Source organism: Cucurbita moschata, unplaced genomic scaffold (assembly GCF_002738365.1).
Source record: "Cucurbita moschata cultivar Rifu unplaced genomic scaffold, Cmos_1.0 Cmo_Scf00012, whole genome shotgun sequence".
Taxonomy (NCBI): Eukaryota; Viridiplantae; Streptophyta; class Magnoliopsida; order Cucurbitales; family Cucurbitaceae; genus Cucurbita; species Cucurbita moschata.
In genome coordinates, this window is record NW_019268528.1 from 1,544,087 (window position 1) to 1,559,692 (window position 15,606).

General features: G+C 34.9%; 2 protein-coding genes across 4 annotated transcripts in view; one reads left to right on the forward strand and one right to left on the reverse strand.

The window, feature by feature from the left end:
• Positions 1-172: 172 nt before the first annotated feature.
• LOC111450767 (probable nucleolar protein 5-2) lies at positions 173-3,584 on the forward strand. 2 transcript variants are annotated; one of them, XM_023091048.1, is made up of 9 exons: positions 173-288; positions 645-744; positions 1,007-1,048; positions 1,204-1,383; positions 1,482-1,646; positions 1,769-1,969; positions 2,275-2,772; positions 2,850-2,984; positions 3,062-3,584. In XM_023091048.1, the coding sequence occupies exons 2-9, from the start codon at positions 667-669 to the stop codon at positions 3,416-3,418; spliced, it is 1,656 nt and encodes a 551-aa protein (XP_022946816.1). In that variant the 5' UTR covers positions 173-288; positions 645-666; the 3' UTR covers positions 3,419-3,584. The 2 variants fall into 2 exon arrangements, with proteins under 2 accessions (XP_022946816.1, XP_022946817.1); XM_023091049.1 differs by having other exon boundaries at positions 174-291.
• Positions 3,585-4,172: 588 nt separating this feature from the next.
• LOC111450765 (translation initiation factor eIF-2B subunit epsilon-like) overlaps positions 4,173-15,606 on the reverse strand; it is a 12,555-nt gene continuing 1,121 nt past the window's right edge. The window contains exons 2-15 of one of the 2 annotated variants that reach the window (XM_023091045.1): positions 15,003-15,233; positions 14,068-14,382; positions 13,526-13,633; positions 12,359-12,548; positions 11,248-11,510; positions 8,807-8,918; positions 8,221-8,297; positions 6,983-7,237; positions 6,826-6,902; positions 5,983-6,074; positions 5,172-5,254; positions 5,009-5,080; positions 4,671-4,796; positions 4,173-4,596 (exon numbers count right to left, since the gene is read on the reverse strand). In XM_023091045.1, coding sequence (XP_022946813.1) covers positions 4,549-4,596; positions 4,671-4,796; positions 5,009-5,080; positions 5,172-5,254; positions 5,983-6,074; positions 6,826-6,902; positions 6,983-7,237; positions 8,221-8,297; positions 8,807-8,918; positions 11,248-11,510; positions 12,359-12,548; positions 13,526-13,633; positions 14,068-14,382; positions 15,003-15,233 — 2,049 coding nt within the window. In that variant the 3' untranslated portion in view covers positions 4,173-4,548. Of the gene's footprint in view, positions 4,597-4,670; positions 4,797-5,008; positions 5,081-5,171; positions 5,255-5,982; positions 6,075-6,825; positions 6,903-6,982; positions 7,238-8,220; positions 8,298-8,794; positions 8,919-11,247; positions 11,511-12,358; positions 12,549-13,525; positions 13,634-14,067; positions 14,383-15,002; positions 15,234-15,606 lie in introns of both variants that reach the window. The other variant, XM_023091044.1, reaches the window with a different exon arrangement.

A 15,606-nucleotide genomic window follows, 5' to 3' on the forward strand; every position in this document is an offset into this window, starting at 1 on the left:
GGGGGGGGGGGGGGGAGACAATGATGGGTTTACTTAACCTAAAAAACTCAATTTACATACATTGCCACTAATGGACGAAAATAGGCATAACATTTTTATAAATACCTAAAATGTCCCCGACAAGCTTCAGTAAAACCCTTTTCAGCCGCTCTTAACACACTGCTATATAAATTTGTATATAACGTTCTTCCCAAACCCTTCTTGGCATTAAACCCTAGTTCTCGCTTCCCTTCCTGTCTCAGCCTCTCTCTTCTCCTCTACCCTCTCCCAACGCAAAGCTTTGTCAAGGTAGTAGTGCGAATCTCTCTCTCTCTCTCTCCGTCTCTCTGTATTTTCATGGCTTCTAACTTTTGAGTTTCGTTAATGAGTAAGTTCGATAGTTTGCTGTAGCCGTGAAGTTTGGTGGGTTGCTTCTTGAATGGTCATGGGAGCTTTAGTATTGTAGTTGCTAGGAACTTTGGATTCTTGAAATAGGACAATGATGTATCTCGTTGGATATTCTAATGTGACTATTGGTATTGGATTTCTTTTTGTTTCTAATGTGTATACTGTTTTAATGTGGAAAGAACTGTGGAGTTATGGATTTTGGGTTTTCAGCGATTGGTTTGACTAACGTTCAATCGGAATGGTGTTGCATTTCTCAGGTGTATTTGGGAGGTCGTGAATATGCTTGTGTTGTTCGAGACGTCGGCGGGCTTTGCCCTGTTTAAAGTTTTGGATGAAGGAAAACTTTCCAAAGTTGAGGTATGTGATGTTTGGAAATTATACTGTTTTTGAATTTGTTTCATTTGAAGGTGGATGTTTAAAAATAACTTCTCTTTCTGGTTTAGTGATGTCTCTCAATCTTATGATTGCCCAATTTTTGTAATTATAAGTATGAGTTAAGATGAAAATGTACCGTCCACTCCTTGTGGTTTACTGATGGCTTTCAATCTGATGAATGCGTATACTATTTGTTTTCCTTATGTTTTTCTGGATCTTAATTTTCAAACTGCTTCGAATGTAGGATTTGTGGAAGGATTTTTCCAATGCCGAATCTGCTAGACAGGTAATCTCTCTTTCGAATGTGGTTTCTCGATTCAAGAAGTGCACTGTATTAGGACATCTAATATGTCAATTTGAACGCTTTCATTTTAATATTTTTGCTTGCTTGCTGCACCTCATTCTCTGTTGCTGAGGACCTAAACATTTTGGTTATATCAGGTGGTGAAGCTGAAGGCTTTTTCTAAGTTTGAAAACATGTCAGAAGCTTTGGAAGCTACCACGTTATTGATTGACAGCAAACCTAGCAAAGGCTTGCGGAAGTTTTTACGAGCCAACTGTGATGGGGAAACCTTGGGTGTTGCTGATTCTAAGCTTGGAAATATAATTAAAGAGAAGCTGGTATGCTGCTTATTCTAAAAATTATGTTGTACTGGTTCCTTATGAAAGTGATTTAAACTTATGAGTGTTGTGCATTTTTTGTTTTTGTTTTTGTGCAGCAAATAGATTGTGTGCACAACAACTCTGTTATGGAGTTGGTAAGAGGTTTAAGAAATCAATTGAACGAACTCATATCTGGCCTAGCTGTTCAAGATTTGGCACCAATGAGCTTGGGATTGTCTCATAGTTTGTCTAGGTATAAACTGAAGTTCAGTGCTGATAAGGTTTGTTCTTTTTCTGATTTGGGATTGATGGCTGCTGGATTTTTTTATTGATGTTTACTGTTGATTTGTTAGTTCTCTTTTCCCAACAAATTGTCGTAATTCACTTTCCATACTAATTTCAGGTGGATACAATGATCATACAAGCTATTGGGTTGCTTGATGACCTTGACAAGGAGTTGAATACTTATGCAATGCGTGTTAGGGAGTGGTATGGTTGGCATTTTCCAGAGCTTGCTAAAATTATTCAGGATAACATCCAATATGCCAAGGCAGTGAAATTTATGGGCAACCGTGACAATGCCGCCAAACTTGATTTCTCTGAGGTATGTATCATTTTCTTTTGAACTTCTTTAACAAACTAAGTTCAACTCCTCATATTTATATATTTGGTCTTTGTTGAAGTTTGATGTCACCTGTATCTTGTTGCATGCCATTTTTCTAAATATGGTGTACCTATTCTTCAAACTCGAACAAGTTTTGAACTATCTATCTATCTCTTTGACCAGTGGGAAAAATGTTAACCCTTTGACTAACCTTGTGGGAGTGAAATGTGTTTGTGGCTTCAAAAAAATGAACTTGATGTTTCCCAATGTAGCAGTACTAATTTTTTTTGCATATTTCATTTTAGATATTGTCAGAGGAGGTTGAGACTGAGCTGAAGGAGGCGTGTATGATATCAATGGGAACTGAAGTTAGTGAACTTGACTTGATGAATATTAGAGAGCTCTGTGACCAGGTCCTTTCGCTTTCCGAGTACAGAGCCCAACTGTATGATTATCTAAAAAGTAGGATGAACACCATTGCTCCTAATTTGACTGCACTTGTTGGAGAGCTCGTTGGTGCCCGCCTAATTGCCCATGGTGGCAGTTTACTTAATCTTGCTAAGCAGCCTGGAAGCACAGTGCAAATTCTTGGAGCTGAGAAGGCTCTGTTCAGAGCTCTGAAAACAAAGCATGCAACCCCCAAGTATGGTCTTATCTACCATGCATCCCTAATTGGCCAGGCAGCTCCAAAGCTCAAAGGAAAAATCTCTCGGTCTCTTGCTGCCAAAACTGCATTGGCAATTAGGTGTGATGCTCTGGGTGATGGCCAAGATAACACCATGGGACTTGAAAATCGTGCCAAGGTATTTTTCCTGGGTATTTACTTCACTTGTCTTTTAAGATCTATGGAACCCAGTGTCTGAATCACTATGCTACTCAGCTGGAAGCAAGGTTAAGGAACCTTGAGGGCAGAGAGTTGGGACACGTTGCTGGGTCGGCTAAAGGCAAACCCAAAATCGAGGCATATGACAAGGACCGAAAGAAGAGCATCGGGGGCTTGATAACTGCTGCTAAGGTCTGATTACCATTTCAAAATCTGTAACTCCACTCTCACTTGTTTGTACGGATGATTGACTTTTCTGTTTTATGTAGACGTATAATCCCGCAGCCGATTCATTGCTTGGTAAACTCGAGAAGGCTAATGAGGTGGAAGCAGAGGCTCCAGTAACTGGTGAAGAGAAGAAAGAAAAGAAGAAGAAAAAGAAGAGGACAGAAGAAGAGGAAACAGTAATGGAGGAGGATAAGTCGAAACCTGAAGTTGAAGATGCCGGGAAAGACGAGAAGAAGAAGAAAAAGAAGAAGAAACAAGCTGAGGAAGAAGAAGATGGTGGTGAGGAGAAGGAAAAGAAGAAGAAAAAGAAGAGAAAGCACGCAGAAGACGAAGAAGAGGAAGCCGAGCAGCCGAGCAAGAAGAAGGAAAAGAAGAAGAAGAAGAAAAGTGACGATTAAGAGTCGTGGAAGGAACCATTTTTGTTAGCATAGCCTGTAAAATTTGGTTGTTCGCTGCACTTTTGGAGTTCCATCTAAATCTCTCATGTAATCCCCAAATTCTTACAGTTTCTAATTCTCATGGCGAAAACTTCCTTCTAGTTGAAGAGCTTTCTTGCATTATTAAGTCTCTTCTACAGGGGAAAAATATGGTTTTGATGCACTAGTGTGGTCTCCTTAATTTCGTTGGCTTCTGGCCAATTTTTAAATTTTAAAAATTAATTGCTTTATTATATATATTAATTTTATCTCTAATATAGTAATTAACTTTTTATTTTGGTCATTACTAAGTTTTAATAAGTTCAAACGTTTTAGACCCAAATTTGCAATTTTGAAAAAACAGGAACAAAATAGATTGAATCTCAAAGTTTTTTAAACAAAATTTACAATGTAACTTAAAATAAATTTCAAATTAGAAAAATAAATTGTAAATATAATTTAGTTTTTATGGTTTCAAAGTATAAAATTTTCATGGATGTTTTTTTTTTAATAAAAGGTTAATTCCAAACTTTAATTCTAATAAAAGATTAACATATACTTATTCATCTAAGATTAATCATTTAAATTCTCGTATTATCTATTAATTAGATTAATGAAAGATGATTTAACATGACAAACATGAAAAAGTAAGTCAAATGTATAAAAAGTAAAAACAAGCATAAACATGCCATCTCTTCCTCGAATTAGAGGTTTAAATTTTCATATTTCACTCATCGTAAACGAACTTAATTCAGCTGTCATTACTACGTACTTCCTCGGAGACGAAAAAGAACTTTTTTTTTGTGGAAGATCGGAGATACACTAATTCAAGAAATAAACAGAAAAAAAAAAAATCACAAAGTAAGATTTAAACATTTCCCCCAAAATTTTCTTTCTATGATAGGACATGACAATAGACAATCATAGAAGTTGAAAAAAAATGGAAAAAAAATGGAAAAAAAATGGAAAAAAAACCAAGTTTCCTTTCACATTAGGGAAACCAGGTAGCTACTGTGAAGATTTGACGTTTAAAAATGAAAGACTCAGCAACAATGGACTTCCTCACTCTGCCCTGTGATCTTTCCTAATCTACAGATGTTATTCCACCATTTCTATTCCTCCTCTTCATCATCTTCCTCTTCTGATGCAACTCTTAACCACTGTACCAAAGCTACAAATAAGTTCCTATCTATTTGAAAATGAAACAGATAACAGGATGTAAAAAGTCCCTTACTTCGATGAATTTCTCGGCCTGCTTAACGAAAAGCTTATCCGAATCATCCGCTTCCTTTTTCTCATCATCCCACCTTAGAATAGCATCTTCTTGAATGATTTCTTGGTCATATAGATGACACAAAATCTATGGAACGGAACACAAAATGTGTACGAAAATCATTCACCTCACCCTTGAGGGAAAAATATCATAAATACAGGTACATCCTGATAGACTATCATTTTTCAGCCTCAAATATTATCTAGAAGTCGATCTATATCGATCGTAATCAACCTCTAAGAATAAGGAATGCATGTTCTCAATCTAGAGACTCATTTTCCAAAAAACAATAAAAATACCTTAGTAAAATGTGGGGTGAATTCCTTGGCCGATTCCAGGCACATCTCTTCAAATTTTAATATCACTTCAATCTGCAGAGGATATGGGATTTGTTCAGCTACTTGCACTAAGTACAATATATTGGTTAAGCTCATCAGCTAACAGTGTTAAAAGCTGCAATACCTCTTCATCCATGTCAGTTAAGTAGTACTTCAAAAGTTTTTTCCATTTCGTAATTATATTTGTAGTGTTTTGCAGTAGCTCACCTGAAACAGATGGAATTAATTTGGCAGTTTCAGAAAAGAAAAAGAAAAAGGAACAAAGAGTACATGAAGGAAAGAAACCCTTCAAACTCAAACTCAGTTTTTCCTAAAAATTTAGCTAGAATGGTTTTTCAATAAGACAATTTCTTCGACAACCTTCAAACTCAGTTTCCAGATGAACGTTGGTAGCAAACCATTTGATATACCGAGGCATGGTATTGCAAGCTCTAATCCAATGCAGACTAATTGACGACATAATATATTGCAAATTCAAGATGATAAAATGTTAACAGGTAACGCAAATCTTCACAAAATGTATCATCACACCACATAGTTTGGTATTATTAGACTTTACTTGATCATGAGGTATTAAATTTCGGTCCATTTCCATACGTTCATGGATCTAACCTCGAGATCTCCATTATACCGTAGAAAAATTGACGAAACGTAAAAACGTAAATAGCAATAAGATGTCACCAAGTGTTTTTAATATTAAAAATAAGCCCAAGTGTAAATGATTATTTATTAATTTAAATACTTTTGAATTTTTTTCTTTTTTATGATTTTTTTCCATAACAAAAATATTCATCAAGATCGACATTTTATTTTTTATCTTTCTATCAATATTTTCATAAAAATGAGAACTTAACGTTTTAGTTTACATTAACCTTTTAAACTTTGCTTATCATAAAGTCTCCATACCAAAAGGAAAGACAGCTCAAAGCACTTACTAGATGAACCATGTGGAGAGTCTAAGGCAAATTTCATCAGGGAATAAAACAATGCTCCTGCACAATCTGCAGCCACCTTATTATATGACAACCTGCCGAGAGAGTTAATTTAAGCAAGCAGTTTACAAACACTGAGCCTAGGTTCAAAACTTCAAAACATCCCAACCATTAGTGCGAAAGCAGAAACGAACTTATACTCGATTAATTGTATTAGAGAAAAAACAAAATTTTATCGGCAAATATTCTTATATCGTTTCATCTCTAATAGATAATTTAACCGAAAAAATGCCTGCCATAGCAAACAATATAGAAAGAAAAAACGAAGGAAAGAGAATAGCTGTCATCAAGAAATTATATTTTGCAAAAACATGAAACAATCAACCTCCAGAATGTCACTGAAGCGTCCAAAACCAAAAGTTCACAACAGGAAATCTCACTTTTCGTCTCTTTTAAAGAATATTAATCTTTTTTGCACCTTGGATGACACAAATTGAAGACATCTTGGAAATGTGAGTCGATTTCAAACGTAAAAGCTCACACCAGAAAATCCTTGTTTTTTCAGAAAAAGAGAACGTTAATCTTCTTTTACATGGCACAACCTTGCAGACATCTTGCATATGTAGGAATTCAACAAAATGTCTGTTAAGAGGTTTGAGAACAGTTTTCAGTCAATAAGTGATATTGAAAAAATATCTCCAACAGCAGCGACATAAATACAATAAAATCAATTGAACAAAAAATAAATTTGAAACTGGGCAGAACGCAACAACATAAAGTAATTCAAAAGGGAAAGAAGAAAAAGACATGAAATCACTGCAAAAACAAAAAGAGATGATAGCATACCGCAATGAGTTCACTTCCAAAATTACATTGTCTACTTTAATATTTTCGTGCACACCCCTCAGAAACGTTGCTTCAACCTGTAAATAAAAAACTAATAGAAGTTAGCAAGCAAAAGATTGTCCCTGCCACCAGCCATCAGAAAAACAAAACTTCTAACCTCTTTCTCAAAGTGGATGGAGTCATCTCTAGAGTCTTCATTATCATCACCATCTGAGACATTTGAGTCAGACTTCAACTCTCCTGAAGTTGGAAGAACATTAGCATCTCGAGTTAACTCCAGCTCATCATCTGTCGCTTTTTGCAGAATCTTCTCAAGCCTATCGGCAGGAATGGGTGCAACTGAGTGCCTCCATTCTTCTTCAACACTTCCTTCACAAATTGACCAAACATGTCCTATACCTCCATTGCCTAGCTGAGAATAACAGTAGAGAATGTCAGAGTCGATTACCCTCTTATACTTAAACCCAAAATGTCAAGTTTCTATCCTGATTCTTAATAAAGTTAAGGACAATATTTAAAAATAAAAAAATTCAGAAGGCATGTTAATTAAAAAAGACATATGCTAAGGGGTTTTTGAAGACAATAAGGATTTGAACATATATAATCTAGTTGAAGAAATTTACAAAAAAGTTTCAAAATGATCATAATAGAGAACTAGTCTAAATTCTCCAACCTCCAGACCGTTTAAAAAAAAAACAGTTCATTCTTCGCTTTATATAAAAATGCAAAAAATCTTCTTTGAAAAAAAAAAAAAAGAACAGTTTAATTAAGACGAATGTGTAGCCTCCCTATCGTTAAGAGGCTTATTAAATGGCAAGACTCAACCATTATCCATTCAAGGCTCGCATTTTTTGACAAAGGTGAACCTCGCAACTACAAAGCTTGTACAACCTAGGAAAAGCAGTGCTCAAAGGCATTTTCATGGCACCTATTCTTTTTAATAGAAACAGAAAAGTTGCGAAGGACACTGCTCCTTTACGAGTTTTATAGAACTTCTTGTGGCACCTAATTTGAAAATAAGCTATTTAATTTTCTCTTCGCATCAAACCATGGAATTCCACAAGTTTCTACTGCTTCTGGCGGCAGATATGTAAATACCATAAACTACCATCAGCTGCAAATTTCAATGGGATATCTAGATCAGATATAAAGCATGAACCTTGAACCCATATAAAATCTCATAATGCACATCTATAACTTCCCTAGCACGAGACATTTACATTATTAATTGTAATCACCTAGTATTCTAAGCTGACATCCCGCATATGATTTAGCATAAAAACTTGGACAGAACTATGCAAAGAATGACCACTTTTTTTTTCTCTACATCAATTTGAGTTTGTTGACATATTCCTAATATTGTTTATCAGGCTAGAAGATCTGAAAAACACCAACCTCAGATGCAGGCAAGCCTTGCATTTCCAGCGATTTGGACATCAGTTCATTATTTGACTTGTCCGTTGTATCTGCAACTGTACATGCCAAAGTAATGTAAGCTGCGGCAGTTCATTACACAAAGACCTTAAAACTAAATGGCTTTAATTTTCAGTCGAAATACCAATCCAACAACCAATTTGAAAGTCCAAGTTGTTCACAAAGGCATAGCCCAAATAAATCTTTTTTTTTTTTTTTGTCAAATCACAATCATCTTCCTACGAAGAGCATTTTTCATTAGAAATTCTATTGTTTCTTCCTCCCCATGCCTCAAATCAGAAAGAGAATTGATGAACATAATGATCCTCGTCTCCTTGTATTGAAGAAATTCACCTTACCACTCACCCTCTCGTCTATTCTAAATCTCTTGCCACCTGGAAAACCCTTGATACCTCTTTCTCTCTAGTCTTACTAACTCTTTCATAATTTCATTACCTTCAGTGAAATGGTTTCTTATCATCAAGAAAACATTAAATGGCCCGTTGAAGTAAAGTTTGCTCAAAATGAATAGGAAGTATTTGCCTAAAAGTTTTACATTCTACTATACCACTGCTATTATCTGCATATTCCAGCTCATCATCGCTATCTTGATTGATTGGCTGCTGAAACAAAGATACCTTTGAATATGATGGAACAATAAACTGATCCCCTACAACAACCTGTGTAATGCCAAAATAGAAAAGTCAGCAGAGGTACAAGAAAAAAGGATCAAGAAACGTTGAGTTCATATATCAAGAGTAGGGCATAACCAGAATACATTAACGTGATATTTCTTATTTTAATATTTAATTGAATATATTGGTTCAAATTGTCTTACAAAATCGATGATTTTTTTTAATCTTCTAATAAAATGGTTTCTTTATCTTTTTTCTCCATATACGTGGGAATGCTACATTTAATTTATCAAATATAAAACCGTACCTAACAACATCACATATTTGCTCATAGTTGTATGTTTGATCAACCCAATGTTGATAAAGTTTTTGCTATGGGGAGGAAGAGATGTGTTATATTTCAAAGTTGATTGAGAAAAACTCTACATAGGTGGTTCTTTTGGAACATTCTCCATGACCATACATGTATCAAATATTAAATAATGAATCTACCTAATACATGTACTATCACTATGGTGATACATGAATAATTTAATACATGTAATACATGTATCTGCTAAATGAATCTCAACTCTCATGACTCTTCAAATATTAACCAAGTACATGGACCTCTCATGTACACGTATCCCACAAATTCGTGTATCGATAGGTGCATGAAACAAGTTTAATATCTAACATCCTAGCCACGTTTAAAATAATCAATTTCATATGACTTTGATCCTATGCACAAAAATTGATTTTCCTTGTCCAACAACTAAGTAAAAAATAAAAGAATAGGATAACAGTAAAACACCTTGAGATTCGAGAACTGTAGAGCTAAAAGATATACACTGGATCGATCATCAATCCATTTTAACTAAGCCATTCAAATGAAAATAATTTTAAAGTGCATGTCCATCCAATAATGCATTTTTTAGAAACATTTTGACATATAATTTATAACCTTCGCTCATTGACAACCAAAGAACCAAGTAGAAAAATAGAGGGTACACTTGAAATTCTAAACTTATAGAGTGGACCAAAGTTAAAACATTTCCCACAAATACATAGTGCACACAATCGAAGACTGAGCCGTAAACTTTTGTTTTGAACATGAAACAAAACTTTTAACCAGAAATGAAAAGAGACTTAACTATATGAAGTCAAAGTCAACTTATAGTTATAAAAAATAAGATTTTAACCATATATTGATTAGATAAGTTCAAGCCGGCTACTTTTTCATCTTTTTGTGATTTTATACCGTTTATGGCTTCTAGTTAGAGTGCTCAAGATAGGTTGTTTTGTAACAACATTTTAGAAACCATTAACTTGGATTGAAAGGTTTTTTTGTAACCCTTCCTTCCGGAAAAGGGAAGCCTTATCCCCTTGTCCCTTGGGCTGTTTTGTTGAGGAATCTTACTGCATGAATAAAATCCTTTGTTTTTCATTAAAGAAAAAAAGAATTGCAACATCCAAAAAGTTCTTTTTTTATTAGAAACGCTCATACTAAGAAAAATTGAAGCCTAAAAGCCAAGCCACAAAAAGGGCGTCCAATGTGAAGCTAGGGAGATAAAACAAAAATGAAAAGCAATTTCCTACTCGGGAAAAGAGAAGGGCATACAAAAGATTAAATGGATGGCACAATCCAGCTTCAAGGACATCTGAGTAGTAAACAGCCATAGGCCAATTATCAACATAAGGAACACGTTTGTAGTGTTTGTTGGATGATGGAAGTCCCACATCGACTAATTTAGGGTGTGATCATGGGTTTATAAGTGAGGAATACTACCTCCATTGGTATGAGGCCTTTTGGGGAAGCCCAAAGCAAAGCCATGAGAGCTTATGCTCAAAGTGGACAATATCATACCATTGTGGAGAGTCGTGTTCGTCTAACATGGTATCAGAGCCATGCCCTAAACTTAGTCGTGCCACAATAGATTGGTAAATCCTCAAATATCGAACAAAGAACTCTTAAAGAAAAGGAGCCAAGCCCCTCCTCGAAGGCAGTCAAAAAATGACTAAGACTCCAAAGGAGTCAAGCCTTGATTAAGGGGAGGCGCACTTTGTTCGAGGGGAGGTGTTGGATGATGGAAGTCCCACATCGACTAATTTAGGGTGTGATCATGGGTTTATAAGTGAGGAATACTACCTTCATTGGTATGAGGCCTTTTGGGGAAGCCCAAAGCAAAGCCATGAGAGCTTATGCTCAAAGTGGACAATATCATACCATTGTGGAGAGTCGTGTTCGTCTAACAGTGTTAAGTCATTTGACACTCTTGAAGCCAATTTTATCAGATATTATAAATTTCTGTGCGTGAGTACTATAGATCACTTCAATTGATTACGGTCAATAAATAGACTAGCTGCATTAATAAACAAAAAGAAGGAACAATACCTTGAAAGACAAAATTACACCAGGTTCCAGTTCTGCCCCTGACTTTATAATAACTCCATCACAAACGATAGCATGACTAAGTTTACAGCCATCTTCAATGGTGACGTTGTCCCATATATAAGAGCCTTCAATTGTAACATTAGATCCAATGCTACAACCTTGCCCAATAATTGAATTCGTAATTTTGGTGTTGTCACCAATTTTGCTGTTATCTCCAATAACAGTAAACGGACCAACCTGTGCAGAGCGTGCCTGCAGTATTTCTGAAGAGAACGCAATGTCATCACTTAATAAATGGAATATGTAAGGGAAGAGCAAAAACTCCAAAGAAGTTGGTAAAAAAAATTGGCCGCATTGAGAGTAATATAGCAAACTAAATGTCACCAACATGAAACTTGACCTGAATAATATGAGAGCCACTGACCCTCGCTATAAAACCTAAACATACTGCATATTGGATTGATGAAATCATACAAGACAAACCCAAACTTCGTGAAGTCCACAATATCTCTTGTGCATAACTTGGATCTCGACCCATGAATTGAGATTGACATAATAATCGATTTGTGAAAAAACCTTTTGTAATACACCTATTTTGTTGGTCTACTTGGATTGGAGGCCATTTCTTCCATTCCTCCGAATCCCCCTAAGGCAGCTAGATTGTTCTCCTTTTGTAATTTATAATATAGCTTTTCTTGTTTCTCATTTAAATGAATAAAAAACAATATTATTTTAAAAAGTATGTTTATAACATGGCTCCTCCATACAAAAGAAAGCAATGACATCGTGAAGTAAGCTAGGCAAAAGAAGCTCGTCCAAGATAGTCAGAAGCTAAATTTTTTTCCATGGAACCATTTAACGAACAAACAATTATGTGATCAAAATCAAAAGAGACGTCATTGGCATTGCAAAAGAAGATAATAAAAGCATCACATAGCAACGCAACAAAGAAGAAAAAGACAAGCTCATGAACTTTTGAGGGCAAAGGAAAGAATATAATATCAGGGGTAAGAAAATACTGGTCTCCAGTGATGACGTTGAGTAACATGAAGAAAAACATCAACGAGCCTTGCCTAAACTTAAGCAATTTGTTTAATCACTTGATCATTACCTGATGCTCGATACATTCCCTGCCTTTCAAGTTTATAAGCAGAATTCCCAAAGAATTTAACATCCGGTACCAGTGGATATGTCCACCTTTGTATTATGTCCTTACTAACGGTGTCATAGCTTCGATAATTATCGATTCTGGCTGCATAGCTTGAGCAAATTTCGTGTGTGTAAATCTTGTAACCCATGATCTGAAAATCATTGTCCATAATTATATTGGCATTATAAAATAATGTAAAAGGGTATATAAAAAAACAAGCCCACCAAAAGGAGCTCCAACACTAACTAATGTTTATAATAACAAACATTATTACAAGTTTCTCTCTCACCCACTCTACCCAATTCCACATTTTCTCTCTCCCAACCCATCTCTACGCTATCTCTCATTCAATTCCACATTTCTCTTTCCCACTCTCCCACCCATCCATAAAGTATTTCCTCTCACGTATCAACTTTTGATTCCCTCTCAACCTAACCAAATAAACTTAATATTAATCAAGTTTGAATATAAAAGGTTGCTCATTTATTTCCATAAACTAATTCTAAAATTTTTGTCTTTATGTTAATTTAATACTCTCTTATTCAATGGATAGGCTTTTTGTAACTCCTTGGATGGGGAGCTTTCCCCTCTTTTATAGTAATTTCATGCCATCAATAAAATGGTTTCTTATTCAAAAATAACTCAAAACAGATTTTTTTTTTAATAAGAACAATGAATGAAATCTTATACAATCAAGGGATAAGTTTGGGAGGTTGCTAGGTTTAATGTCACCAAACTTCAGTCACAAAAATAAACATGATAATAAATAAATAACCAAGTCCTAACTCCCACCATTTTAAGTGACGTGCTAATAGAAGTAAGCACCTTACTCATTCTTGAATGGGAAAAACATAAAGAGTAGGATAAAGTTTTCTGCTAAGAAACTTTCTTCCCACATAATTTTGAAAATGAATGAAAATATATAATTAACAAAAAAAAAATACAAAGAAATTGAATTAATTCATTATGTTGTTGGAGTCATAATTCGAGCATATATATCAAAAGCTGTCATTGTTCATGAAATAAAATAAGCTTAATTTAATAGATATAAAATTCTAATTAAAAAGAAAAAGGAAAAAAAAAAAAAAAAAAAAAAAAGGCTACAGGTCCATAATAAGGTATACGTACGTCATCTAAGAGCAAACCCTTGACAAAATGGCGACGTAGATGTTGGTAGTCAAAATTGTCAGTAAACAGGCTGAGTACTTCTGGGGAGCATATGTCTATATAACAATCCTGCATAACATAAACATGATTTAGTCTTACCTTTCTTTTGACATGATGCCATTCCTGCATTTATCAATACTAACAAGATGTACAAAGGTAGGAGCCAGATGCACAATAATTCCTATTGTAGCTGTCGGTGTCCAACACATTCTGAAATGTGAAGATGTGTCTGATTTTTAAAAAGTTTTCCAACACACTCGAGACATATTTTTATAAGCTTTAGACCCTTCAATGCAAAATGCAACAAAAAGCCCATCGTGAAAAGACTAATTGGAGAATTTGTAATATCCCGTCCCTATCTCGTGTTTGGACCACTTGTCCTCTTCATGTTACATTTTTTGTTAGCAATGCAATTTGCTTCTTATCATGAAAAATTATAACTCAAGATGTATCATTAACAACAAAAATAAACAAGATAAGCACTTGAAGTTAAATTAAATAACCTGCAAGTCGTTATGAAGTGATATGGAAGGATTATCCATTAGCAATGACTTGTCCAGATGTATAATTCCTTTTGAATCGTCAGCCCTATCCTCATAGTATAAGAGCTGCTTAGAATTATGATCAATCGCCATAAACAGTTCATCAGTGCCAAGCCGAGATTGGTGTGTGATTGGAGAAGGCTTTGACCGTTTGACAACCATAGTCATCACGGCATTACTATCTTTCTTCTTTCTATCTTTGTGTTCTTGAAGAGCTTGCGTAAGTGGCATGTTGCTTATGGTGTCTCCAGTGATAAGTACAAAATCACCATGTATCTTCAAAAGGGTAAATTTAGAGGTATTATAAGACACCTGAGTGAAACAACCTATACAAACTGGATGGCACAATGAATCACTCATAAAGGTTATGAAAGTGCAAAGTCAATCATTATGGCAGTTTTTTTGGCACTGTAAATAAAATTTATAAAGTCGTGTGGTAAATGAAAAAGTGACAGTAGAAAGTTGATTTTTCTCTTTAGAAAATTGCACTCTTGATTATCTTAACAGCATTAAGGTAGAGGTGCCACCATACATACATCACTTTTTAACATTATATACACTCGCAAAAATAGCTAAGTGGACCAATTTTCAAGGGTAACAATTGCTCTTGCTCTTGGCTAATGAGATGATCATATCAACTTATAGTAAATGAAATTAACAAGTATGGGTTCGAGTTACTCAAGAAAATATTTAAATGTGTTTATTTCGGATTTGAGAGTGGAACAAAACATATCAACAGCTCAAAATCCATAAATAAACAAATGTGAGTGAATATTTGGATTTGGGAATGGATAAAAATGCATCATTCAAAATCCATTTCATGTGTCAGGATTTAGTTCTTATAGAGAATGCCGGTATTAAAATAAGTCCCATATATCAGTTCCAGACATGCGTACCACATTTCTTTCATAGATCAAACGCAGGGCGTCTCCAGCACTAATGGAGTTGTGTGACTCTATAGTCGTGACTGCAAAGTCTGGTAGGGATACCCACTCAGAATTCTCCAAGTAATCAATTACTTGCTTCGAGTTAGCACAGCAAAATACAAACACCTCTTCAACACCAGCCGATTCGAGCCAGGATAAGGCATAATTAATCATAGGGACATTTACCAGCGGCAGTAATACCTATAGATATTAAAAAAAGGGAAATATTAATGGAACAAGAAGCATCATACAAGTTTTCAATGCTTCAAAAACGTTGTAACTTATTTAAGTTCTTCATACGTGATCTCTATGCAATCAGCTTGTAGCAAGGAGCCTATACAAAATGAAGCAACACGAAAGAATAGATAATTGGCATAGCTAAGCTTCTAGTTTTGAAGTTTTAAGTTGTATTAACTGCTACCAAATGATGAAGTTCGCATATAATAACTTGTGTAGCAAGTAAATATATAGCTGTGACAACTTGAATTGCACGCAGCTTGATATTATAGCCAACATCGAGCTTACAACAGGATTTTTTTTTTTTTTTTTTTTTTTTTTTTTTTTTTTTTTTTTT

Bases quoted from the DNA above. Each gene is read 5' to 3' on its own strand.
- LOC111450767 (XM_023091048.1), top strand. From the start codon at position 667: ATGCTTGTGTTGTTCGAGACGTCGGCGGGCTTTGCCCTGTTTAAAGTT. The intron at 1,049-1,203 runs GTAATCTCTCTT...TGGTTATATCAG, and splicing joins ATGCCGAATCTGCTAGACAG to GTGGTGAAGCTGAAGGCTTT. The intron at 1,384-1,481 runs GTATGCTGCTTA...GTTTTTGTGCAG, and splicing joins ATATAATTAAAGAGAAGCTG to CAAATAGATTGTGTGCACAA.